The following is a 27,718-nucleotide window of genomic DNA, read 5'->3' on the forward strand; positions in this document are numbered from 1 at the left end:
AAAAGTTTTTATAGAAAAAAATTAAACCTGAAGAAAAGTTGAAAGAATAGTATAATGAACATTTATATGCTATTCACATTCCAGGTACACCAGTTAGTAGCATTGTCACATTAATACCTCTTCCTCCATTGGCCTTTGAGTGCTTCCATGTTTTCTGGCACAAGATATTCCAAACTCACCTTGCACTTTACATATCTTGGAGGATTCAAGCATTTCTTTAAGGAGCCTTGGATTTTTTAGAGGGTTTTGGGACCAGAATTAGTGTGTGTGTATTCGTGTGTACGTGTGTATACACATATGTACATATACACTGACATATTTATTCATACACACACATCTACAGACATATATTCATGTATATGTATGTACACAAATACACATATATTCATGAATATACATTTATATTAATATCACCAATTCAAATCCACATAGCACTTACTCTCACCTTTTTTATTCCATGTATATTTCTCTCTTCTCCCTTCCTAACAAACTCAATATATTTACTCATTTGTTCTCTCATTCACCACACATGAAAGAGTTGTTTCAGAATTAGTGTATCAATAACACTAGTAAAAACCAAACCTATCTTTATGAACTGATACTCATCCTTTTTTTTTTAATGGTTACATAGTTCCCCATTTTGTGAACATATCTTGATTCATTCGATTAGTATCCTATGGATGGCGATTTTGATAGTTTCTCAGTTTTCACAATGAATGATCAATACCCACAAAGAATAACCTTGTGCATATGTAGTTTTGAATGTTTGGATGTGCATCTTTAGGGTGAATTTCTAGAACTGAGGCTGCTGGGTAGTTTTGGCAGACACTGTCAAATTCCCCTCCCTGAGCAATGATTACATTTTGCATGGTAGTCTTCACTGTTTGGAAGGCTCTGTGTACTCACAGACTTGTCAACAGAAAGTGTTGTTAGGTTTTCGAATTAGAAATACTATCTCATTGTAGTTTTATTTCATTTTATTTATATAGGGTTTGCGTATTTAAATTTATTTATTAAGGCATAGTTTAGTTATCGATTGTGAAATGCACAGGTCTTAAGCATTAATTTTGTTGCCTTTTGATAAATGTATGGGGTTGCCCAGGTTATCCACACCCCAATCAAGAAATAGAACATTTCCATCACTCCAGAAAACTCTTTTATTCTCATTTCTACTCGGTTCCACACTTCCTTCTCCCAGAGGCAACCATTAAACTATTCTACCACCATTGCTTAGTCTGTCCTGTTCTTAAACTTTATATGTACAATCTTTTCTACCCATTCTTCTATTGATGGACATTTGGGTTGTTTCTAATTTTTTGGCTGTTATGAAGGCCACTGAGAACATTCTTATTCAAATCATTTAATGACTATGTATTCCTCAATTTTGTTGATGTAACTTGATTTATTCAACCAGTATCTATCTTACAGATGGCAATTTAGGATGTTTATATATTGCTATTTGTTTATATATACAAGATAGGTGTATGTTTAACTGTATAAGAAATTGTCAATTTTCCTAAGCAGTTGTCCAATTTTATACCATCACCAGGAGTATATGACACTTCCAGTTATTCTACATTCTTGACACCATTTAGTCTGGTGCCTTATGCAGATTTGATATAAGTATATAATGCATTAATTCTGTTTACTGACACTTTAATGAGGAATAGGTGTTGATTTTTGTCAGAGGTCTATGCAGTACGTGTGAAGTTCATAATAAAAATTTCTGTTTAGATCTCTTAATATGATAGATTACATTAATAGATTTTCTAATATTGAGATACCCTTGACAATTTTAGAATACATTACATTTGGTCATAGTGGATTATTAAAAATTTTAATATGCTATTAAATTCTTTTTTTCTGAATTTTAAACGATTTAAAAATCAATATTCATAACTGAAATTAATCCATTTTTCTTTATCAAGTTTAGGCATCAATGTTATACTCATTTTATAAAAAGAGTTACGACTTTTTTTTGTTCTGGCCTCTGGAACAATTTATATAGCATAATTATCCATTCTTTATGAGTTCGGTAGAGGTTACATGGGAAACCATCTGGACCTAGTGCGTATTTATGAGATAGCTCTTTGGTTCTTTTCTCCATTTCTTCTATGTAAATTGGTTTACTTTTCACTTTCCACTGGTATCAATTTTTTTTTTTTTTTTTTGGAGACAGAGTCTCGCTCTGTTGCCCAGGCTGGAGTGCAGTGGCGTGATCTCGGCTCACTGCAAGCTCCGCCTCCCAGGCTCATGCCATTCTGCCTCAGCTTCCCGAGTAGCTGGGACTACAGGCACCTGCCACCATGCCCGGCTAATTTTTTTGTATTTTTTTAAGTAGAGACGGGGTTTCACCGTGTTAGCCAGGATGGTCTCGATCTCCTGACCTTGTGATCCGCCCGTCTCGGCCTCCCAAAGTGCTGGGATTACAGGCTTGAGCCACCGCGCCCGGCCCCAAAGTTCAATTTTCAAAAATTACATTTTGTAAAATATTTTACCTATTTCTTCTAGATTTTCAAGTACATTTGTTCAACATTTTTAATAGTCCATTTGTCTTGATTTTTTCTGTTTCAATGGTTGTTTCTCAATTCATTTTATTTTAAGTATTGTTGGTTTCTTTTTTCCTTGCTTAGGTTGACTAGTAATTTTCTCTTTTATTGTTTCTCTTCAGAGAATTATCTTGATTTATTAGCACTATTGTTTTTGTTTTGTTTTCAACCTATTTTTTTACTTTTATTATTTCCTTCTGAGAGTTTTAAAAATCATAAATAGGTTTTGAATTTCAACAAATGTGTTTACTTCACTTATTAAGACAATCATATAATTTTATCATTTCTATTTCCGTTAATTACATCAATTGCTTTGCAAATTACAAATCAGCCCAGAATTTCTGGAATATACCTTGTTTGTCTTTACTGTATTATTTCTTTTATATATTGCTGGATTTGATTCTTTGATGTTTATATAGGATTTTTCATTTATTCTCATGAGTTAGATTGGTCTGTTGTTTTTCTTTCTTGTAAAATCTGTCAGATTTTTATATTAAGGTTATCCTGGTTTTATAAGCTGAGAAGTATTCCCTTTCTTCCTCCCATGCCTTGAAGAGTTTATGTAATATTGGTATTTTTTTTTTCCAAAATGTTTAGAAGAATTCACCTGGAAAGCCATCTGGTCTTGGAGCTCTTTTTGCAGAGATATTTTTTAAATAACAGATACTATTTCCATAATAGATAGAGGACTATTAAAATTTTTCTATTTTTTAATCTGTTTCAGTAACATTCTTAAAATAACTTTTTCATTTCATCTAACTGTCAAATTTATCAGGCATATGATTGGTATGTAATATATTTTTATTACCCTTTTATTGTCCATAAGATTTTTAGAGATGCCACCTTTATTATGTAGTGACATTTTTCTTCTTTTTTTTTTCTTTACTAGTCTTGCTAGGAACTTATTAATTTTGTTAATCTATTCAAAGAACTAACTTACAGTTTTTTATTTTTATGATAGATTTTCCCTACTTTATTATTTTCTCCTCTTTTTTATTTTCTTTGTTTTACTGTCTGAGATTTTCTGTCCCTTTTTTCCCCAAACTTTTGAGGTAGAAGTTTTGCTATTGATTTTCAAAATTTTTTCTTTTTTACCATTGCATGTAAAGCAATACTTTTCCTTTAAAAATTGCATTAGTTGCATTTCAAGTTTGAATTTTATTGCATCTTCATTAGCAGACAGTACAGAAGTATTTAACATTTTTTTTATGAGTTCTTCTTTGACCCATGGGTTATTTAGAAGTGATTGTCTAATTTTAAGCAGTTGCGAATTTTAAGATATCTTGTTATTGATTTCTAGCTTAATCCCATGGTGGTTAGAGAGCATAGTCTGAGTGATTTCAGTCTTTGAAATTCGTTGAAATTTTAAAATCCAGCATAAAGTCAATCTTGGTAAATATTATTTGTGCACATTGAAAAAAATGTTCATTTTGTTGTTATTGGGGAGCTTGCAGTGAGCAGAGATCCGGCCACTGCACTCCAGCCTGGGCTACAGAGCGAGACTCCGTCTCAAAAAAAAAAAAAAAAAAAAAAAAAAAAAAAAAAGATATTTATAAATATTGTTTACCTTGTTGATTGTGTTTATTGAATCTTACAGACTTTTCTGTTTTCTCTGTCAGCTAAAAACAAGTTGTTTAAGTCTTCCACTATAATTACAGATTCGTCAGCTTTAAACAATTCAGCCATTTTAAATCTCATCTATTTTTAAAACTATGTTATTTGTTGCATAAATATTTAGAATGATTATTTATTACTGGTGAATTGATTCTTCTATCATTTTTAAATTCTCCTCTTTATCTGTAGAATGCTAGTTTTTAAAAAGTCTACTTTCTGATATTAATATATCCACATACACTTTCTTGTGTTAGTATTTGCATGTTATAAATTTTAAAACCTTTTTATTTTAGTGAATCGATTTTAATAAAAATCCTTTTGTGTTTTTATATATATATAACATATTTCTTTTAATTGTTGGTTGAATGTTTGTACTCAGTTGATGACCTTTGTCTTCAATTTGAGTATTTAATCCTCTTATATTTAGTTTACAACAAAGTATGTTTAGTTTTATTGTATTTTGCATTATATCTGCCACCTTGCTCTGGTTTCTGTTTGAACGGCAGTTGATTCTCATTATTTACAGACACCATATTTGCAAACTCATCTACTCTCTAAAATTTATTTGTAACCCCAAATCAATACTCAGAGCACTTTCATCTTTACTCACAGGCATGTACAGAGTGGTGAAAACTTAAGTCCCTCCATGCACACAATCCCAGCTGAATTAGAAAAAGGGTGACACTCTGCCTTATTGTTTCAGCTCTCAGGCAATAAACAAGTGTCCTTTGAGCAGTCAGTTCAGTACCACTTTTTCACATTTTTGTACTTTCTTTGGTGATTTCTGTGTTTAAAAATGGCTCCTGGCTGGTTGCTGTGGCTTTCGCCTGTAATCCCAGCACTTTGGAAGGTTGAGGCAGGCAGATCACTTGAATCCAGGAGTTTGAGACGAGCCAGGGCAACATGGCGAAATACAGAAACTACAAAAGTTAGCTGGGCATGGTAGTGCACACCTGTAGTCCCAGCTACTTGAGAGGCTAGGGTGGGAGGATTGCTTGGGCCCAGAAAGTTAAGGCTGCAGTGAGCCATGATTATGCCACTGCACTCCAGCCTGGGTAACAGAGCAAGACCCTGTCTCAAGAAAAAAAATAAAAAGGCTTCCAAATGTAGTGCTGAAGTGCCGTCTAGTGTCTGTAACTGCAAGAAGGAGCTGAATTTGTGGATTCATAAAATGACTGCTAATTTATAAAAGCATAATGGACAGCACTGCTGTAAGGTTGAAAGCTAAAGAATTGTGTAGTCACATTACCCAACGTCAAGAAAATGTTAAATCCTTTTTTTTTTTTTTTTTTTTGAGACAGAGTCTCACTCTGTTGCCCAGGCTGGAGTGCAGTGGCACGATCTCGGCTTACTGCAAACTCCATCTCCTGGGTTCACTCCATTCTCCTGCCTCAGCCTCCCAAGTAGCTGGGACTACAAGCGCCCGCCACCGCGCCTGGCTAATTTTTTGTATTCTTAGTAGAGACGGGGTTTCACCGTGTTAACCAGGATGGTCTGGATCTCCTGACCTCGTGATCCGCCACGCCTTGGCCTCCCAGAGTGCTGGGATTACAGGCGTGAGCGACGGCGCCCGGCGTTAAATGCTTTTTAGGTAGTCCTGGCTTGTATATTTCAAAAGGTGATACAGCATGAAAAGTGTTAAACTTGCAGGTGAATGAGGGAGCTTCTGCATATCAGGAGGCTGCAGAAGAATTTTTAAAATACCTGTTAAGTGTTACGTGGGGAAAGATTATGTGGAAAAGCAGATTTTCTTTTCTTTTCTTTTTTTAGCGAAAAATCTCTAATTCTTTATTTGAAACAATGCAATCAAAAGAATAAAAACACTCAGATTCTAGAACATAAAAGCAAAAAACTTGCAAAATTTGCAATAGAGAAAGTAAAAGCGTGACAAACCAGCAAATACTGTATACTCAGTCTCAGCAGAAAGGGAATAATTGCAATTTAAAACTCTTGAGTATTCCTAATTTGACCTGTCAAATAATATTATTTTTTTCATGGGATTATGAGAAATAATCCAAGGATGCTGACCAACAGCCTGCAATGAGCAGGTGACCCCACAGCACAAAAACTTTGTAGCAAAAATGTTAACACTGGGGAGGTTGAGAGGCTATTCTGTCCAGAATATGTCCAACCTCACGCGTATATGATTCAACTGGGGATCTTGTTCAAATGTAGATTCTGATATGGGGCCTCTAGGATGGGTCCAGACATTCTGCATTTTGTAACTGTTTCCCTGTGGATATTGATGTATCTGACCTGCTGTGTGGTCCACTCTTTGAGGATCAAGGCTGTGGTCTCATATTAAACTCACATGGAAATACTTCGAGGACATCTCCAGCAAGAATCCTATGACATTTTATATTCAAAAATATATTTTGAATATTTTTGAATGTATCTACCTCCTCATTTTCTATTAACAAAATATTATATGTTCATTCAACTTGATTCATTTACTCCTTCATGCTCATTATTTAATCTGCCTATAATTAAGGATATAAAATGCTGTAAAAGTTTTATGCTGAATATTCTTCAATAATTTGTTTTGTTTTGTTTTGTTTTGTTTTTTGAGACAGAGTTTCTCTCCTGTCGCCCAGGCTGGAGGAGTTCAATGGGGTGATCTCAGCTCACTGCAACCTCCACCTCCCAGGTTCAAGCGATGCTCCTGCCTCAGTCTCCTGAGTAGCTGGGATTACAGGTGCCCACCATCACGCCCAGCTAATTTTTGTATTTTCGGTAGAGACAGTGTTTCACCATGTTGGCCAGGCTGTTCTTGAACTCCTGACCTCAAAAGATCCACCCACCTCCACCTCCTAAAGCGCTGGGATTACAGGCGTGAGCCACCACGCCCCGCCTCTTCAATAATTCTTTGTTGGATGCTTTACTTTTATTCCATTCTGAGGGAGTCCAAGGTTCTGGAAACCTGCTTGAACTTAAATCAGGCCAACACATCCCCACACTACAAACATGACAGTAAAGTGAGCCCTGGGTATTTCAACTCTGACTGTGGAAATATGCCCTTTAATTTTAATTGTCTGTATAATATTTATTCTTTCCCTTGTTCTTACAATAGAATCCTGAATTTTCTATGGGATCCAATATATCCAGCTGAGAGACATTTCCCAGCCTCCCTTGTAGCCAGGATGGGTCATGGGACACATTTTTGGCCAACAAGACATAATTGAAAATCTGTTGGGTATTTTTTGGGAGTGTTTTGCTTTCTCTAAATTGGTACATCACCATCCTGATTATCAATTCTCCTTGCCTACATTTCTTCTCTTTTTTGTCTTTATCTTCTTCCTCTTTCTCCTTCTTCTCCTTCTCCTTTTCCTTTTGTGTCTTCCGTGGAAAGTAGATAAGAGCTGAAGATGGAGCAGCCACATTTCAATCTGGAGCTACCATGGGAGGAAAGCCATTTGTTAGAGATGGCAGAGCAGAAAGAAAAAGACCACAAGCTATCCCTGACATGTTTACCTTTGATCTTCTTGCCTCTGGGCTTCTGATTTTGCGAAACATATAACCCTTTTATCAGTTTAGTCTCTGTGGCTAGATTAATATTACACACAGTCAAACATAACACCTAACTGATATATTTCACTTAATTTCTACACTTGAATGACTCCTCACTCACTTCCTTAGCTTCCTTTTTCAATGACATCCCTTCGTTTGCCTCTTGAACTTCAGGACAGACTTATCTTTTCTATTTTTGACCCTTGGCACTCTTTTGGGCTTGACTCACACTCACTATCTTATGGTCTCCCTTCCATTTACCTCTACTACGTGCCAGTTTTCTTTGTGGACTACCTCCTCTCCTTTGTGTGAGTCTTTTTCTGAAGGATGATGCCTCACTGCGTGTGTCCTGAGGTGTTCTCAAGATTTTGACTTTGGTTTCATGAAAACACACACATACACACATGCATGCATGCATACACGCACACAGAGGTATATATTCAGTTTCCAAATCAAATTTTAGTTATAAATGGGACATTTTAGGTCACCTGTGGATAATTGGTGTAGGGGTGGTAAATATAACAGTTTGCATAAAAGAAAACATAGTGAACATCTGAAAGTTGCCTTGAGCTCCTTCAGTGAGAACTGTGAAAAATACTATACTTTGATCTTACCAATTGAATACTTTTAACAATCAACATAGCCATCTTCTACCTAAAAAATAAGAAAATGAACAAACAAAAACCCTATGTGTGAATATGCTTTTGTAGCCTGTGAGCCTCCCTCATTGAGGTGTTTTGGAGGAAGATGTGATGGTTTGGGTTCTGGAGAAGCTGACAGACATAATTTTGACACATACAGTGGTAACTTCTGCCCTGACCTGCTCCATGACCACCATTTTAGGATGAATACTTCAGGATGCTATTTTTACTGAAACCTCATTGTAAGGCAAAAAATCAGTTATAATCAAAGACTTCTTTAAGAAATGATGGTGATTGGACAATTTTAACTTTATATTTTCACATGAGGAACTTAGTTCCAGAGAGTTTATGTGACTTGCTCAGGATCCTATAGCTAGCAGTAGCCTTAATTAGACAATTCTGGTCTTAAGATTTCTATCCATTTCAGGAAAAGCTCATCACTATGTCAACAAATAAGAGTGATCATTACAGGTATTAGTTCAAATTCACTACTGCTGATCAAAATATATAAGTAATCTGTAAACGTTAGAATCTTATTGGTGGGTAAGTCTACCCTGTGGGAGCACTATAGAGATAGAGAAAGAGAGTTGGCAATGCTAAATACAGCAAAGAAAAGTCTCAGGCTTGGCAATCACTGTCAGACTGTCCCAAGATATTGGCCATTGCAGGACAAGGAGAACAGGGTACAAGGCATGATGGGAAAACTCAAATGCCTGCAAGTGCAGTATGCAAGTGAAGTGGGCCAGAGGTAAGTTCCTTGATGTCTCCATTATGTAGGTGAGGTGTGGGAGCATGCATGGGCAGGTGCTGGGGACCTACACAAGCTGGGGAGCACCTGATCCTTTAGTAAGAGGCAGCTGCTACTTAGTTACAGGATAGACTTGCCTTTTGGGTCTAATATTGCCTGATGACCTACTTTTTCAGGAGACACTACAAATCAATAGTTTTCTATGAAAGACCCTGATTTTTCAATGTTGGCTCAAAATGTTAAAAGTTCTGTGCAGCCATTTGAAGCATGAAGTCACACCTGTGCACCAGATTTGACTTGTGGACTGCAGCTTAGAAAACAGGGGTGCTTGGAAGGAGTGGGGCATGAAAAAGGGGGACATAAAAAGCAAACAGACAATGATAAAGAAGCTTGAAAATTTTATTTAATTGTATCTTTGATACATTGAAAGCTGATTATTTTTTAAGACAAAGGTTTCAAGAAGAAAGTTATCTTTCCAGTTTCACCACTGTGGCTACCAGTTCTTCTCTTCTCCTATTATTATAATGCAGACATGTCATGATTGGAATAATTTACATTTATAAATTATATCATAGAAAAATAATTTTATCACTAAATGTAAACAGGTTGGGGTACTTCATCCAAAATAAGAAGAAAATAACAGAATCTAGCACTTTCATATTTTATAGCTGATATTTTAGCAATATTTTCACAAAACTTTATTCCATTTACAATTTTTGGCTACACAACACTAAAAGAAAATTTATTTATTGGCATGCAAAGCAATATGGCCTCAGAATACACCTCTTAAATTTACAGGACTTAACGTTTCAAACATCCCACGTGACTGGCAGGTGATGTTGTGAAGATGATCTTGAATAGTGATGTAGTTATTTCCTAGAGATTAAAAAAAGAAAATGATTTAACATAATTACAATGAGAAGATGATATGGTTAACTTATCCAGAAAGTATTTCAATGATTTATTTTGATAAAAGTTGTTTATTAATCCCTTTGTCTGTAAATCTCTCCATCCTTTGGACTCTTAAAATATTTTCATTTAAAGATTATTTATCCTAAAATCTGCCCATCAAAGCTATCAATTATTAATAATTATTAAAAAATCAAAATTCATCAAGATAAGTATTTTTTGGTGTCCAGTTCTCACTACTCTTCTTATTAAGCATGTAATATTGTATATGCTGCATTTCACCATTGTGCTAAAATTTCAGCATACATAGCAATTTTCAATGCGACAATATGTGAATGATGTAATATTTCCAATGTTTCATTTCTATCTGTGTTTCTAGCTTCTTGACTCTAATAGACACTCAGTAAATGTTTCTGGAATAAATGAATAAATGTATACAAACTGTAATGATACAAAACAAACATAACGATGTACTCTTATATGACTTAAACGCGCATAATTATTTCTTATATAACGAGAGATTACAGACTTTCCCCCTACATAGGGAATAGCTTGTAGCAGTATGGCAATCAGTACTTATGAAAGTTTGATGGTTTTCAGAATTAACTAAAAAGCAATCACCTGTCAGTGATTTTGGTCTGAATCAACCAGTTTATAAAGTCCCTGGTGGCAAGATTATCAAGAACCGTGTTCATCTCATCAGAGAAAGAACCATCAGCATGTCTGCGGCCAAGTTCTTCAACAATGGCGACCTCTTCTGGGAAACTAAGAAAATAGGGTTAAAATTAGCGTTTGATTAGACATTTTAAATAAATGATCATAGATTGTCTACCACTGGTAACATGCACAAGTGTCTTGAGGAAACAGGAAAGGATTCTGTTTTTAAAGGGCATATTATGAAACACCTGATAAAAACTCACATAGACCGGTAACTGCCTGAAAGAGAAAGTAGTAGAGCTGAGATCTAATACCAAGCCTGCATAATTTCATGCCCCTTTCAATCTTCCAGGTTGTTTTGAAGATTTTAGTATATTGACAATACAGGAACTATTGTTGAGATTATTAATTTGTCTGTAGTTCAACAAAATATAGCATATCCTATAAAATCAGAGATTGCTGAAACAGCCTTACAAAATGCAGTATTAAGAGGTTAAAGCTTCATCTATATTAAATTTTTCTCTTTCACTGGTTTACAATTGCAGAATTTTTGCTATCCCTTTAAAACACTACAAAATACCGTCAAGAGTAAGAAACTATGTTACCATTGGTTTTATAAGTTTAATTATTAATGTTTTAAAAACCAACCATTATGCTAGTTCTCTTTCATCTTGAGATCTCTTTAAATTTCAGTAAGCTTGTTTTAAATCTAATTTAAAAACCAGAGTTGAACATATATTCTCTGTCTCTCATATTTCATCTCTCCAAAAAAATCAGGAGAAAATGAGATGGTTCACGGGTCTGTTTGGTTGTGTTAAGATCCAAGCAAGTAATGAATGGTCTTGGTTGTTTTTCAACTTTGATTGTTTAATAGATATCTATATGACAGCCCCATACAAAATTGGATATGTAGTTAAATATATGGATGTTTTTACCTGTTTGTACTTTGAATATCATTTTATCAACATTTTATGTTTGGTCACTTTCAGTCTTCATCAAATTTTTATCTGAATGTTTATTAACATATAAATATATGTTGATCACATATGTAAATATTTAAAGTTAAGCTTTAAATATTACATGTTTTCTTTAAACATTGGAAGTTTTCAGCACCATTTCTTCTTTTTCCTTATCTCTAGCTCCCCTGGAACAGTCCTAGTTTCAACTTGTCTCAGTGTAGTTATTAAAAACACCCTATTTACTCTCAGAGGTGGCCTGGTTTGGCCAAAGATTTAATACCTAATTATAATGTAACTACAAGGGGGATAAAAATGTAACTTGTTTGGCTCTATTTTTAATACTTAGTACCAAAAACAAAATGGACTCAACTTTTGTATACTGTTTCTCATCAATAGGAATTATTTCCTTACTTTGCAAGACTACTAATTGCTTCTGTAATCCAGATCCATATATAGATAACTGTAGTCTTAAATTTTCTGCATCAAGGCAAAAAATGTCAAATAAGAATGTACAGACTTACTCTCGCCTTCCTCGGCCTTTCACCAGCCAAGCAATGAATTCCTTGGCAGCTTGGCCTTCCAAATAAGAACTTACATCACTGGTAAAGGTCCCTTCAGCATGTCTCTCAAATTCATCGTGACGTTTGGCAATGTTATTCCTGAAAGAAATGTGAAAGTTAAATTGAAGATCTGTCTCTTTGGCAATATGGTTCTCACCTATAAGCAGTGGCAACTTTGGGTTCAGGATTCTATGTAGAAGGGGCTTAGGGAGTTTAGGCGATGAGTGTTGCTAGGGGATTTGTCGTGAAGCTACGTTAATGTTCTGGATTGAAACTGGTGGAAGAGGGCTACTAACAATCGGTGGGCTAAAGCTCTCCCTCCCTTCCCAGCATACCCATCTGCAATCCCCTGCTTGTGTATGCCATTGGTTATTAAAGCTGCCTCACCTTTGACGTTAGCCTCAATGAATACAGGCTATCCACTGTGCTATGTGACTTGCAAGCAAGGCAGCTGTTTATTATTAGTAAGTATGGGGTCAGAGTTAGTTAATTGATTTGAGGGAAAGCAAAGGATCATCTTGAATTGTCGCCAAAAGGACCACTTGATAATGGATTAAAGAAAATGTGTGATCTGCTAGCAACAAGGAAAGCAAAGAAGATGACCCCATATCAACATCAAGTATGTGCAGAGCACCGTGGAGGTGAGCCGTCAGCTGCTGTCAGTCTCCCTGGCACATATTATGCCATATCACCTCATCTTAAACATGTAGCCAACCCTGCTTGAGTGTGAGGATTGCTTTACATCAATTTACCAAGTTGTGGCATTCCCATTCTACAAAATGAGGACAGTTGTTTGCATTTTTATAAATTTGTGATTTCTCACCTTTCACTGTAGTCCTTAACAGGGACCTCTCCCAGTGTCTGCTCTGACCATGATAGCCATCTTCCTGTGGTTGTACCCTCTATTTTAAGAACCTTTGGTTAGCAACTCTATTTCTCCTATTCCTCCTGCTTGCTTGTTCTCTCTCCCTCTCTCTCTGTCTCTCTCTCTCCCTTTCTTACTCTCACTCTCTCTCTTCTCCATTCTATCCAGACAAATCTATGTCCTTTTCCTGATTTTTTTTGATTTCTTCAGCTACTTTCTATGCATAACTCCCTTCCCCTTGTGGGCCACCCTCCAAAAAAATTGTGAAATTCCACCATCTCTGTGAAACCCTTGCGGATAATTTCCTCCAGTAGCCTAGATGCAGCAAAAAACCCAACACTCGTCAAAGAAAATCCAACATTAAAATGTATGCCTTCCGATAGGCTTGTGTTCTTATTTGCTGCCTTCTCTCTCTATGCTGTGCAGCTAGGCTGTAATTTTAAATGCATGTCTTGGATTTTATTCTACAAGAAAAAGAATGCATCTGTTTCCATTCCTTACCCTTGGCTGGGGGATAATTTTAATGTTGGGTTTGAACCCCACAAAAAAATGTTACATTTGCTCTATCTTTCGGTAGAAATTAGATTGGTAACCTCGTAGGTCCACAAAAGTAAATTTTCACTTTAAGGGAAAGTGAGTAAGCAAGTAAATATTGCTAGGACTACCACTGGGAAAATAATTTAAAGTCTATGTCACACTGGAGGTTGGGTAAGTGGTTTAGAGGGGTGCGGGTTAAGACATTCGGAGGCATAATACAAAGGAGAGCATCCACAACCCTAAATATCTTCAAAATGATCGGAGCTTATGGGCACTATTTGACGAGCATAAGAACTTAATAATGTCAATAGAAATTTTAGACCTATTTAATACATTTATGTGCAAGTTTGAACCAGGTTTAGACTCTTACCTGTTCCTCTTGGTATTCATCAACCACTGCACAAAATCTTGGGCACGCCTGGAGTCCAGATACTTGCTGTAGTCACTGGTGAATGTGCCCTGTGAATGGCGCTTGTCCTCATTCATCTGATCAGGATCACCGAGTGGGTCTGTCTGGGAAGCTGAGACTGATCTGTGAAGAACAGTGATTGGTACAACATAAATCTCTCTTCAAGAGTAGACTCACTTGAGAAGCATCTTCACTACAAAAATACAAGACCATATAAAACAGTAAGGCAGGCATCTAGAGTATTTCAATAGGTAGTTTAGAGAGATCTTCCTCAGCTTGTCATGAGATCCCATTGTTTTAGTATAGTTGCATATGCTATTATTCTGAATTCTAGTAACATGTTTCTCAACTGACCTCTTTTTTCCTGAAATAGAATTAAACAAATCTTTTTCTACTAATTAATCTACCCATGATTATGCTAACAGTGACAGAAGAGAGTATTGACTTGAATGTTTTAAAAGAGTGAAGAATCCCAAATCATTTCTTTGAGCAGCAGATTTATGTTCCCAGTTTTGTTTTGCATATATTAATATGAAAACAGCACAATTATCTAGTTATATGGTGGCTAATAGTGGAAAGAAGACAATTAAAAGTTCAAAGAAAGGCAAGAAAAAGGACACTTTCTAATTTGAAACTGTATCATGAATAATCCATATGCCACTAATCAACAGTTGGTTGGCATGGTAAATACACGGAGAAATAGTCAATGTAATTAATACTCAGAAATGAGATACTATTTTTACCTATGAAATTAGCAAACATTGAATGCTGAGGAGGATATTATGAGGAGTATTTCTACACTGCTGATGAGAGTGTGCATGTATATGAACTTTCTGGAAAGCAAGTTGGCAAGATATTATAAAAGGTTTAAACTCATTCAGACCCTTTGATACAGTATTTTTACAACTATAAACCTATGTACAAAAAATAGTAAGAAATGTAGGAAAGTGTGTATATAAAATGTTGTTTGCAACATTCTTCATGGAAGAAATCTGAAGACCTCTTAAGCTTCCCAAATAAATAGCTAAACAAATATTGTACATTTATGGGATGACATCGTATGCAGCCATTAAATATCATATGTTTAATAGATATTTTTAATAATACAGTAAAATTGTATAATAATACTACATTAAGATATCAAGCATGATACAAAGCCATATAATGAGCCAAGAGATATTTATGTACGGTTTACATAAAACACAGGAAAGTAATACACCAAATTTGTTTACTTTGAACAGCTTTCTTTGGACAGTGGAATTTTGAGTACTTAGTATTTTTTGCATACTTTTCATACTTTCCATCATGAACATGTATGGCTTTTACATTTAGGAAGAAATAATGTTGTTTTTTAAAGGAGGAAAAAAGAGAAAAGGGTTGGTGTGAATAATTGAAATAATCTATTATGCAGTGTGTGAGTAATGAATTGACAGATAGAATCATCTGTAGATTTCAAAGAGCTATAATTTCCCATGTAACATGTTTTTCAACATTTCTCTCTCCTTTGATTATAAAAAACACATACTCTGATCTACACTCCAACAAAGTCTGCTTTTATCACAAGGATACTTTAAACATTTGATCATTGTGCAGAACATTTACTCTAAATTACTGAGACCCTATTCACTAATCATAGTTTTCACAGGCTTTATTCCAACCATATTGATACGTTAGTTCAAGACTATGGATTTAATACCTGGATTTCTCTTCTGTGTCTTGAAGGGAACGTTGCCAGCTGCCTTGTACCAGCATTACAAACAATCCAGCCACAAAGTAAATGCTTTTCATTTCTGCTGTCTGTCAGAACACAGAATGGGAGTAGGGTAAGGGGGGCAGGCAAGCATTTTTAAACACGTTAGGCTAAATTAGTTAGATTTGACTAGATAAATATCGTAAGTAGAAAGAAAAAGCTAGTGTTATCAGTTTTATTCTGATTATATTTTCAGCTTAATTTTAAATAGTGGATTATGTTTTTCCCCCAGATTTTTTGGAGGCAAAAAAGGACACAAAAGATGTGTTCCACCATTAAGCTTTTTCATTAATGTAGGGACACTTCTGTTTAATAATTAGAAGGCTCATTTCCAGACTGGAAATTAAAATGTCCACAATCAACATTTAAAATACCCACTGTAGATGATATGCTACATATGGTTAGCCTGAATGGCACCTTATCCATCATGCCACCCCCCTCACTATCAGTCTGGCTTTCAATTAATAGTCCTTCACTTCCAAGCATTTACATTATACTGCATTTCAACTATCTTAAAGCAGCCTCAGGCTACAACTTGGCATACCAGCTGTCGGTTCAGATGTATTATTCATTTATATTTTAAATAGTGTAACTTGGTCTAGACTTTGTAATTATAAAGCGGCCAACAGATTTGAGGTATTTTAGGGTGCTTTGACCTGTTCTAAATTAAAGGGAAAAAATCATTTTAAAGACAAGCAATTTGCAGCAAGAACTAATGCTTCTGGCAACGTGAACAATCACAACTAAAAAACTAAGAGATTACTATCTAAAAGAAAATTAGAGCTTACTTCTAAAGTCATAAAAGTCCCCAGGTTGTTTTCTAATTGGACTTAGATGAGGACATGTCATTCACTGCTAGTGACACCATAGACTTGGTTATAGGATACACCTAATTGCTTGTCCTTGTGTCACAAGCGGATGCCCTGTGAAGCCATAGTATGTTAAGGACATGATGATGCAGTGTGGATGGGGACTGGGACCAACATGAATGTGGGACAGAGTGTCCCCACAGAGCAAGCTCTTCAATTTTCTGAATGGGGACATCAAGTTCAGTATTTGTTATGGATCTCTGCTACTTTGAAACCCAATGGTGTTTCCTTTGAGAAGTGGGCATTTCAATCCAAGTTTGACAATGCTTATCCACAAATAATTTGAATGAGTATTTTTAGCAAATGACATTTGTTTGGAATAAGGATTTCACAAATATTATCATTTTTAAACTATCAATCTTTTCCTTAACATCTTAGCTGTATTTGCTATCACTGGCAATAAAAGATAGACACTGTAATACCTGCAGCAGTAACTTTTTTCTTTGAAATATTAAGTTTTTTTGTAGACTGAATGGACGATTAGACAAAGGAACATAGTAGGAATGATATATTCACCCTTCTTCATTCATCAACATCAAATTACCATTTGACATTTTGCTATGTTTCAGTTTCACCAGTTGGCAGACGTTGGAAACCTTGCCATATATTTAGGTAGTGTCTTCTGATTATAACTCTCAATTGTTATATCCATGCTTTCAAGAATATTTAAATATTAAAGTAAGCACTTCTTTTTACAATTATACCACTGTTGGAAAGTTTCTTGTAAAAGCTTTTAGTCTTTCACAAGACTGAAAAAATACTCATTCCACCTAAAGTCCTAAGCATTTTGCAACATCTCCTATTATGTTCCATTGAGGCAGATTTAGAGCAGAAGGTATCCTGCCACTTCAGGAACCGATGGAAGAAAGAACAACCATAAACAACATAAAGAAGTGAGCGTCCTGTATCTTATAATATTACCAACAATAAATGGCTTCTTCTGAAGAAAGACCTGGCTTTAAAAATCTCACTTATTTGTTTGTGAAAGTCTACCAAATTGTGGGAAAAAATAAGAATAGAGTTAATTGTTTGAATACAATTGCTGAGAAAGTAAATATTTATGTTATTTTAGTATCAAAATCTTATTCAATAAGAAAATAATTTCCAAATTTCCCCGTCTTTAGGTAGTCTAAAGAGAGGCTACAGTTTTGTAAGAACTACAAATTTCCACTTAAATTTAAAGGAAAGTGTGGTAACAATAATAAGTAGGAAGTCTTAGAGAAAGATTAATCTTAGACCTAAAAAAGAAGACATTATATTCTATCCCCAAATATATTGGCATTGTAGTCCACATAAATCCTTTTTTAAACTGGTTAGCTCATTTTATGTAATAGGTCTTCAGTATGTATGGAAAAGTACACCACTTAATCATTTACTCCATTGAAGATCTTTGTAAATTTGTGTTTTGTCTTTAGGAGCTTAATCTAAAAAGACAAATTAAAATTTTATTCCAGAGAGTAGCTATTTTAGATTTTATTACTATTTGTCCTCAATACATAGTAAATAGTTATTAATCTATGACTTCACTCAGATCCATCCAAAGAAAACCCCCAAATAGATACTTGTTCTCCGCACCAAGTATGCTATATTTTATTTACAAAGAGTAGATTTCACGGACTTTGACTTTCTGATAGATGTCTGAAATTTGAATATTTGAAAGATGATATTTAATTTGCTCTTTTGGAAAACTAGAGATTTTAATTGGTAAAAAGCAATTTCTGTTATAGGCTCCCTAATGGACACATTTCTGCTTACTTTAAAAGGCGCCTTCTGTTCAAAGTAGTGTACACATCTATCAAGTCCAAGAAAAATATTTATTCTTCAAAATGTTACCAATTATTTTAAAATACAATTCTCATAACAGTTAAGTATTATAACAAGTGCATTTATTTGAATCTTTTTTTTTCTTTCTATTTTATATTTTTGCGTGGAATTATTTTTCCAACTCGCTTTGCAACTTCGCTATATTAAAGTACACGTAAATGCATTTGATATAACCTTTTCATCTCCGTTCTTCTCTGTCTGCTATTAGTAATAAAGTCTAAGATGAAAGAACAACATTTTAATTTATAATACTTTGATCCCTTAAAAACACTTAACTGTCCCCCAAACAGGATTTACAATTTTATAATCATCTTACCTTCCGGTAGTGTGCTGTAGAACAGAGCAGGTGAAGAGAGAGCAAGCCCTCTTTGGGAACTTTTGATGTGCTCTGTGTCCTAAGCTCTGCACTTCTGCACCAAGGCGCACTGCTTTTATATACTCTCCAGCTCTGTTTAGCCTCACAGATATTACGCTGACAATATAAATTTCTCATCTGTAAATAATGAGTTTTTGTTACAAATGACTTCCCTCGCCCACTCACTTTGCTCATCTGCATTCTACGCTTACATTGGGTGACAAACCTCAGAGACCTGGAAACTTTTTATGCACTCTTGTGTCTTTTTTTTTTTTTTTTTTGGTTGGAAATGGGAAGAGCAGCTTGGAAATTCACCTTCCACTTTCAGTCACGCATGAAAACCACTTAAGTTCTCTAAAGTGAATTTTGATGTTGAAGACAAAAGACCTTGAAATTACATAGCCCATGACCAGCCCTGTTTTGTGCATGACCTCATTTGAGGTTCTTGTAAGTCTTTTGGTTTGCTACCTAGCCATGATGAATTTACCTGAATATAACAATCACTTCAGTCATTCTTCTATCCAAAAAATGATCATTCATTCAACAGGTAAGTATTAAAAATCCTCTCCCTCACTACATGGAGTTTATTTATGTTGTGTTTATGGAAAATTTAAGGATATTGATTAAATCCCAATGTGTCCGGTTTTAATAAATGGAATTCAGGCAGAAAGGATGGAGCCAAATGAAGATTAAACATCCAAGATAGCTGATGCTAATAGGAAATTATCTGGCATTTTTTCCCTTCTAATGTACATTTAAAATCTAATTTTACTGATAAAAGAGTGGGGTACTAAGTTACAAAAGAATGAGATGAGCAAAACTGTTGAGATGAGATGCATGTTGTCATGTTTCCTGAGTTTTGTGACCGACCACATAGGCCTTTAATGATCTGTAAGATTTAGCAGAAATTGTTCTGGTCACTGTAGAGAAATAGAAAAATGGTAAACAGTCTGGACAGAGAGCATAAGACGTAGTGTCAGCATAATTAGATTTTAGTTTTCCTGTTATTGACCAGCTGTGTGACCTTGGTCAAGTCACACATTCTCTTTGTGTCTCTCCCTCCTTATTTGTAAAATGAGAGGGGTTGGCAAATGTCTTTTCTAAAATAAAAAAGTTTATTCCATATTGCAAACTCATCATAATGTTTCCTAACTAGATTCCAATATTCTAATATAACCAACCGCATGATGTAACTGATGACTTGCATGGAGGTAAATCATTGAGGCAACTGGAGAAATATTCCAAATGAACTTCACTGTTCAATTTGTGCATGAGACCAACTTTGGAATGTAGAGCTACTTAAAGGCCATAGAGATCAGTTTCAAGTCAGACTGGAAGACCTCATTGAGGGGTTTTTGTGCTGGTGATTATTGATGCTAGAAAGCCTTGCTTTGCAAAGTGTGGTTCAAGGACTAGCATCATTTGGGAGCTTGCTAGTCATGCAGAATCTCATGCCCATCAGAATCTGTATTTTAACAAAATCCTAAGGAAATCTGTGTTCGTATTAAAATTTGAGAAGCACAGCTGTATAAAATATCCTTCTCACTTTATCTCCTCATTGGTACTGCTGGTGTCTTGATCTGAGACCGGTTTCTTGGCACTACCAGCAGAGGGGGTGAAAGAGCAGAGAAAGGTGTCACGCCCCAGGTCAGTCTAGAGAGTAACACTTATAAATACGATAATAGTTTGAAAGAGTGGATTGATTTAATGTATGATTAGCTTGTCTTTCTGTTTGGCTAAAATCTTCACACAGCTATTAGCTATAGTTTTAATTGTTTTGGCAGATTCAGTTCTATTTTTCCTGTTGTCTATTTGTCTATTTAAGTAAATGTTTCTTTCTGTCTCTGTCTCTGTCTCCCTCTTTCCTTTTTAGACTGTACTTGTTTGTGGAGCAGCCCTAAGAAAGAAGATCTGCAGATCATGTATATAAAACTTTCAAGAAAGCACTGGTCTTGCAGTAACTATCCTTTTCCGGTATTTAACTACCAAACATTTTTCTTTCCCTCCACTCTACTTGCTTTCATTATTTTAGAAGTGACTATCCCTAGTTGTTTCAGAAAATTTACTGTGACTTTATCTCCAGCCCACTGACATTGCTTCTTGGGGCTCCCAGTGTCATAAGGGTAAGCATTCTGAAGATGTATAAGCAATAAGAACCCCACTGCACTGTGCCCTGCTCTCCTCTCTAGGAGGGGCAATCAGGCTTCTTCATGGACACCGCACTGTCAGAAATTAAGAAAGAACCCAAGTGCAATTTGGACTTGCAGATCTTCTTTCAATGACTGTTCCAGCATGAGCCTCTACTTGGCCTATTCCCATCAATACAGTTATTCATTGATTTAGATGTGAGGCAAGGAAAGTGGCAGCCCTGTATTTCTATGACTAGTGTCATATATGATTTCTTTATGATGTTTAGTCCTAAGGACAATTTCCACAGATTTGCAATCTGTCCAGTTGCATGAGGCTGCATGCAGGACCTCATGCTTGCCTTAATGCTTTTACCATCTTGAAATTCTTAATAATTTACACAAAACCATGCCTTGTGGGGTTATTGTATGTTTATTTTCTGTAGCTGCTCAGAATACTTAGGAATATTTGAGTATGGTAGAGATCCAGGTTCACAGTGAGCTGTGGTGGGAAGTCTATGGTCAGGGAGAACTCTCAGATGTTGCTGATTGGAGTACAAAATATTAACTCCTTTGAAAGGCAGTTTGGTAATACTTATCAAAGTGACAAATACCTATAGTTCTTGGCCCAGTAAAGCTAAAGCACTATTCTGAACATTTATCCCATACATATTGCTATGTAGATATGTAATGATTAGGTACAAGGTTGAGTACAATAGTAACAGGTGGGAACTAATCCAAGGGGTCAGCAATAGAGCACTGTTTAGAAAAAAAATGAGGATGCTCTCTATTTACCAATATGGAAAGACTCCAAGATATGCTGTTAGTTGAAAACAGGAAAGTGCAGAAGGGGTATGTAGTAGGCTACCTTTTGTTTTAGAAGGTAGAGGGGCAGAAATACACGTTTATTTTTCGTAATTGCGTCAAAAAATTAGAATAAACAAGAAGCTGATGAAAGTGCTTACCTGTAGGGGGCAGTGTGGATAAGTGAGGTGCATGTGGACAGGGACAGGATGCAAAGAATACTTCTTTATATATACCTGCTATGTGGTTTGGATTGTTTGACCATTTGATTGAATTATCCATTCAAAACAAACCAAAAAAATGTAATTTAAAAAGGAGTGACAGTACAACTACTTTGGAAAAAGGTAAAACTTTAGAGTTAAATGTACAATTACGCTTTGACCTAGCAATCCACTCCTGGGTATTTTATCCAAGAGAAATAAAAACATATGTCCACAAAATGACTTGTAAAAAAGTGTTCAAATAAGCTTTATTTACAATACTTAAAAACTGGAAACAACTGAACTATCCATCAACAAGAGAAAGAATAAACAAATTGTGGTACGGAATTCATACGGCAACAAAAGTTAAGCAACAGCTGACTCAGGCAGCAATGTGGAAGAATTTTGCAGACATTATGCTGCATAAAAGAAGATGGACATGAACAACTATATACTGTATGAATCCATTTATAGAAGTTCAAGAACAGGCAAAACTGAAGTTAAAAAAACTCAGAACTGTGGTTGTTTCTTGGAAGAGGATGGGAGAGGATTGCTTAAGAGAGAACTTTCTGGGAGATGGAAATATTCTATATTATGGGTATGTGTTACCAGGTTTATCCAATTATCAAAATAGTACAGCTAAGATTCGTGATTTTTAATTTATGTAAATTTTACCTAAAAGGAAAAAAAAAGAATAGTTACAAAAAGAAGAAGTCTGAGGTGTGGGTGGAGGTACAGATGACACAACCATGGCAAAATACTGATAATTGTTGAAGCTGGCTGATGGATAAACAGGGTTCATTGTGCGATTCTGCTTACTTTATGTTTGAAATTTCCCATATTAAAAAGTTAAAGCCATAATAGAATGATTGTGGGGATGGAGCATTAGTACTAATTGGTCATTTATCACTTTGGAAGTCAAAGAGTTAGACTTTTCAGTGACTAAGGATTAGCTAGGTAAAATAAGTGAACTTCACAGACACATGGTGGCAACAGAGCCTGGATGGAAAACAGTAGCATAGGACAGGGCGAAGGTAATGGGAAAACAACTGCAATGAAGGCAGAGAGAGGAAGATACCACTCAGAGGTAATGGAATCAAAATCACTGCTCCCTTCTTCTCAATGTTACTCAACACCCATCCCTAGGATTTGCCCAGCTCTGTTTGATAAAACTGTAGTAGCGACCAGTCAAGCTTTCCTGATATGCTTGAGGTTTGTTTTTGATTCTTGGACAGTATTTTAATACCCTGTGCTCTAACCTAGGAAGAGCACAGCACATTTAGATACCATCCAAGGGTCCATAACAAGGGTCTTCTGAAAATAGGTGTGAACCTTCAAAAGATCAAAGAAAAATTATGTATAGCATTTGAGGAAAAAATTTTATTGATTAGTTTTAACTTTGAAGATAAAAGGATCAAGAGCCACTTAACAAGAGCATTTGAAAAGCTAAAAATTAAGTACGTACAATATAATAATCAGATGTCCTTCACATCTCTATGGGTGACTTAATAGGCTCAGGGATCCAGGGGTAATAAAAGAAGAACTTTCAGGGGAAGTTCTGAGTTTGCCAGAGGATGTGAGAAATACCCTTCCTGAGAGATATTTAAAAATCAGTTCATGACCCATCCATCTGGAAGGATTCTGAGGAAGCCTGTTGGGGTGGAGGGAAGATTCAGTAATAAGATCAACGGACAGTCTTCCTGCCCTGAGGCTCCGAGACCCTGCAGACAGCCCGCTCACAAGTCTGTGTAGGGGACTTTGTGGCATCATGGCTTTGCATTCGTTGATTTTATCTTTTGCAAGATCTCTGGTATAATGAGATGTTTAAAATTGTTCTAAGTTTCAGTTGTTATTTTTATTCCTAAAGGGAACAAGAAAGAGAAAGAAAACAAAATCATATTTGTACAAAAGAATCTTATCTCATAATTTACAAGCAGAATATATATTTATATGTATAAATACATATATATCATTGAATACATGTGTTATGCTACTATTTTTCGCATATTGTAGCTATAAAAAACAAACCATATGTCATTACATTTATCCAACCTCTTGCTCATCTGGAAAGACTTTTTTTCTTCAAGCTTCTAAGAGTCTTTAATGTGAACCAATTAAAACATTGCAATTTTTTAAAGTCTTCTGTAAAAGGAAGTAACTTCAGCCATTAGAAAATTTAAAATTTGAAGTCTGTATAGTAAGAAAATGCAGAGAATGCAAACCTAAGTTATAAAGACTTTTTCTTGTTCATTATACCTTGTAGTAAGATTTGCCCCCTGCCTGAAACCTACTCAGTATTGCCAATTTGTATTTTATCACATGTATTATCAAGATATGCCCAGTTTTCTGGTGAAATTGAAATGATATAATCATAGAAGGGAGGAAAATTCTTAAAGCCATCTAGGCTATTACCCTATGTTAAAGCAGAGCTTTATTTAATTTATTACAATTCATTGTTTGGCTATTTTATTCTTCAAACCTGGAGAATAAATTTCTACATTTCCATTTTGCAAGAAATGACCAAAATAATTTATTTCTGCAGTCAGAAACATTTCTATGGCCAAAAGTATTTCATATCTGTGTTCTAGTCCTGGCTCTTACTGAAAGGTAAATCATTTCTTTGTTGCCATGTTGTCAGAAGATGTAAAAGCTGACTTTTCACGTCCGTTTTAATAAAAATTCTTTTCTCCTCATAAAGCACAGTCGACTAACCACAAGTCCTTTCTAAGGCTGAAGAAAGAATCTCCCTTTGTTTCTTATATGTCTAGTCCATGATTGCCAGCATTGTCCTCCATAAATACTTATCAACAAAACTCTAGAGGTTGAAGACCATGGCTTTTATACCTTTGTTTGCATTCTTTTCTTTTTCTTTCTTTCTTTTCTTTTTTTTTTTTTTTTTTTGAGACGGAGTCTCGCTCTGTTGCCCAGGCTGGAGTGCAGGGGCATGATCTCAGCTCACTGCAAGCTCCGCCTCCCGGGTTCACGCCATTCTCCTCCCTCAGCCTCCGGAGTAGCTGGGACTACAGGCACCTGCCACCATGCCCGGCTAAATTTTTTTTGTATTTTTAGTAGAGGCGGGGTTTCACCATGTTAGCCAGGACGGTCTCCATCTCCTGACCTGGTGATCCGCCCGCCTCGGCCTCCCAATTTGTTTGCATTCTTTCCCCAGAAATAATAGGCAAAACTCATAGTGGAAAAAACGGTGATGCAAATAATATCTTAAAAAATTATTTGATTTATTAAACATCAATTTGCATCTAATGTTTTTATGGACACTTGTCCTAATAAATGTATTGTTGAAGACTGTTGACATTGATGCAAAGAATCAAGTAAAAATTATAAATTCAGAGATACATTTGACTAAACACCAGGGGTAAAGTGTAATAGTCATTCCTTCCACTGGTTAGCACATAACTTCAACCAGCTGATTAGCTTATTACTTTTTTGATTTCTCATCTGGAATTTATATGGAGATTTAACTGTAAGCAACAGATTTAAAAAGAATAATATGAGCACCAGTATTTTTTACAATTGAGAAATAAGGATCAAGCCCTCTAAGAATAGAAGTAACTACCATTTCCTGAATATGTACTAAAGGCAAAGCTGAGTATATTATTGTCTAATACTCGAAATACATAACGAGTTTAATATTTTTGGCTTCATTTTACAAATAACAGGACAAGGGCTTAGAACAGGCAACCAAGTTGCTTAAAGCCATATCTGGGTCCGAATACAGGACCCCACTACTTTGTAACCTTTCTAGAGTAAGGCTTTGCAAAGTAGTCCTGGAAGGACATGCAAAATCTCCTCAAATCAGAGTTGACTGCTGTCTAAATCTATTCAGAACTTCCAGATAGCTAAGATAGCAAGACACCTAAATGCTAAACAATTGGTGATTGAGGTATTTTTGGGCTTAGTTTTTAAAAAATGTATGATTCTATAGTTTTTAGTATGTTCAGAATGCTGTGTCACCATTACTATTATCTAATTTCAGAACTTTTCATCACCCATAAAAGAAACCCCATACTCATCAGCAGTCACTCCCCCTTGCCCTCTTTTCCAGCTCTTGACTACTGATCTACTTTTTCTGTATACACATTTGCCTGTTCTGTGTATTTTATATAAATGGAATCACTCAACATATAATGTTTTTTGTCTGATGTCTTTTATTTAGCATAATATTCTCAAGGTTCATCCATGTTGTAGAAGGAATCAGTACTTCATTCCTTTTTATGATTGAAATGATTCCATTGTATGTATTTACCACATCTAGTTTACCCATCTATCAGTAATGGACATCTGGATGGTTTCCACTTTGGGGCTATTATGCATAATACTGCTGTGAACATTCATGCACAAATTTTTGTCTGGGCTATGTTTTTAATTCTCTTGGGTAAATACCTAGGAGTAGAATCGCTGGCTTATATGCTAACTCTATGTTTAACTTTTTGAGGAACTGCCAACTGCTTTCCAAAGCGACAGTGGAGATTCTGTTTTTTAAGAATCAGATCCACGAATTTTGGATATGTCAAACGATGGACTTTTTCGTCCTTTTCAACAGCTACAGATTTCAATGAGGACAATAAAGGAGCATAAGATCGAGAGGTCAGTGGTGGGGCAGGTCTTGGTAAGGAGGAGAGACTTTGCTTTTTGTTTCCTCTAGACTGAATTGGAGCGTCAATGAGAAGGAGGCAAGATGAGGCTGGATGTTGGAAAAAGTCTCCTTGGAAGAGCTGCTCTGCTGAGTGCAGTTAAGCAGAAAACTGAAAGATGAAAATGTAGGGGTCAGAAAAGGGATTTTCTTATATGATAGGTTTAAGCATTTTGAGTGCTCATGGGCTGTAAAATGTAGATCTGGAATAAGTGGCGGGGGTGGGGTAAATCCTGTGGTTTCCTCTGTGCTTTGTACAGAGACATAGTGGTGTGAGTGGCAACTGGGTAAAACAAGTGTAACTGAAATTTTAATTTTTTTCTTTCATTGAGAATAAAAATATTCCTGTTATTGGCAACAACAATGGATCACAATAGATTTTTCTAAAGCACCTAAGAGCCTAATTTCCTGGACTAGTCTATTCTCTTATAAGAGAAGCTTTAGTCTGTGATCCAGGAATAATGCAATAATTATTATAGATTACTTATACTGAAAATTATTACAAATAAAATTTTTAAAAGAAGTTTTAAAAAAATTATTGAGGTGACATTTACATAACAAAATAAATCCTTTTAAAGTGAACAATTAAGTGACATTTAGTACATTCATAATGTGTGCAACCCCCACTTCTATTAGGTACCAAAACAATTCCGTAATTTCAAAATAAAAACCCATATTCAATAAGAAGTTTCTCCTTACATCTCTCTCCCCACATCCAGTGGCAGCCACCACATTGAATTCTGTCACTATGGGTTTACGTATTCTGAACATGTCGGATAAATTGAATCATACAATAGCTTTTTGTGTCAATGCATTAGCGATTCATCCATGTGGTAGTATATGTCAGTACTTCATTACATGCGTGGTGCAATAATATTCTGCTGTATGTATATACTACAGTTTGTTCATCCATTCACCCATTGATGGACATTTGGGCTATTTCCGCTCTTTGAATATGGTGAATAATACTGCTGTGAACATGTTTGTACATGCATTTGTTTGAGTACCTCTTTTCAATTCTTTTGAGTGTATATATATATATATGTGTATATATATATATATATGTAGGAGTGGAATTGCTGAGTTATATGGTAATTCTATGTTTAACTTTTTAAGGAGCTGCTAAAGTGTTTCCCACAGTGGCTGAAGTATTTTACATTCCCACCTGCGATGCGCAAGAGTTC

At 35.5% G+C, this 27,718-nt stretch overlaps 1 protein-coding gene and 1 long non-coding RNA gene across 3 annotated transcripts in view; one reads left to right on the forward strand and one right to left on the reverse strand.

Moving 5' to 3' along the window:
• The window catches only part of LOC112635794, a 59,114-nt gene that overhangs the window by 19,813 nt on the left and 11,583 nt on the right, over nt 1-27,718 (forward strand). The window lies entirely within an intron of this gene.
• Nucleotides 9,441-18,955, reverse strand: GCG (glucagon). Of its 2 annotated transcripts, XM_025403875.1 has the most exons (6): nt 18,715-18,955; nt 15,652-15,752; nt 13,917-14,078; nt 12,106-12,243; nt 10,590-10,733; nt 9,441-9,935 (listed from the first exon to the last, which is right to left on the reverse strand). In XM_025403875.1, the coding sequence occupies exons 1-6, from the start codon at nt 18,952-18,954 to the stop codon at nt 9,929-9,931; spliced, it is 792 nt and encodes a 263-aa protein (XP_025259660.1). In that variant the 5' UTR covers nt 18,955; the 3' UTR covers nt 9,441-9,928. The 2 variants fall into 2 exon arrangements, with proteins under 2 accessions (XP_025259660.1, XP_025259661.1); XM_025403876.1 differs by lacking the exon at nt 9,441-9,935 and having other exon boundaries at nt 10,691-10,733; nt 12,102-12,243.

Source organism: Theropithecus gelada, chromosome 12, assembly GCF_003255815.1.
Source record: "Theropithecus gelada isolate Dixy chromosome 12, Tgel_1.0, whole genome shotgun sequence".
Lineage (NCBI taxonomy): Eukaryota > Metazoa > Chordata > Mammalia > Primates > Cercopithecidae > Theropithecus > Theropithecus gelada.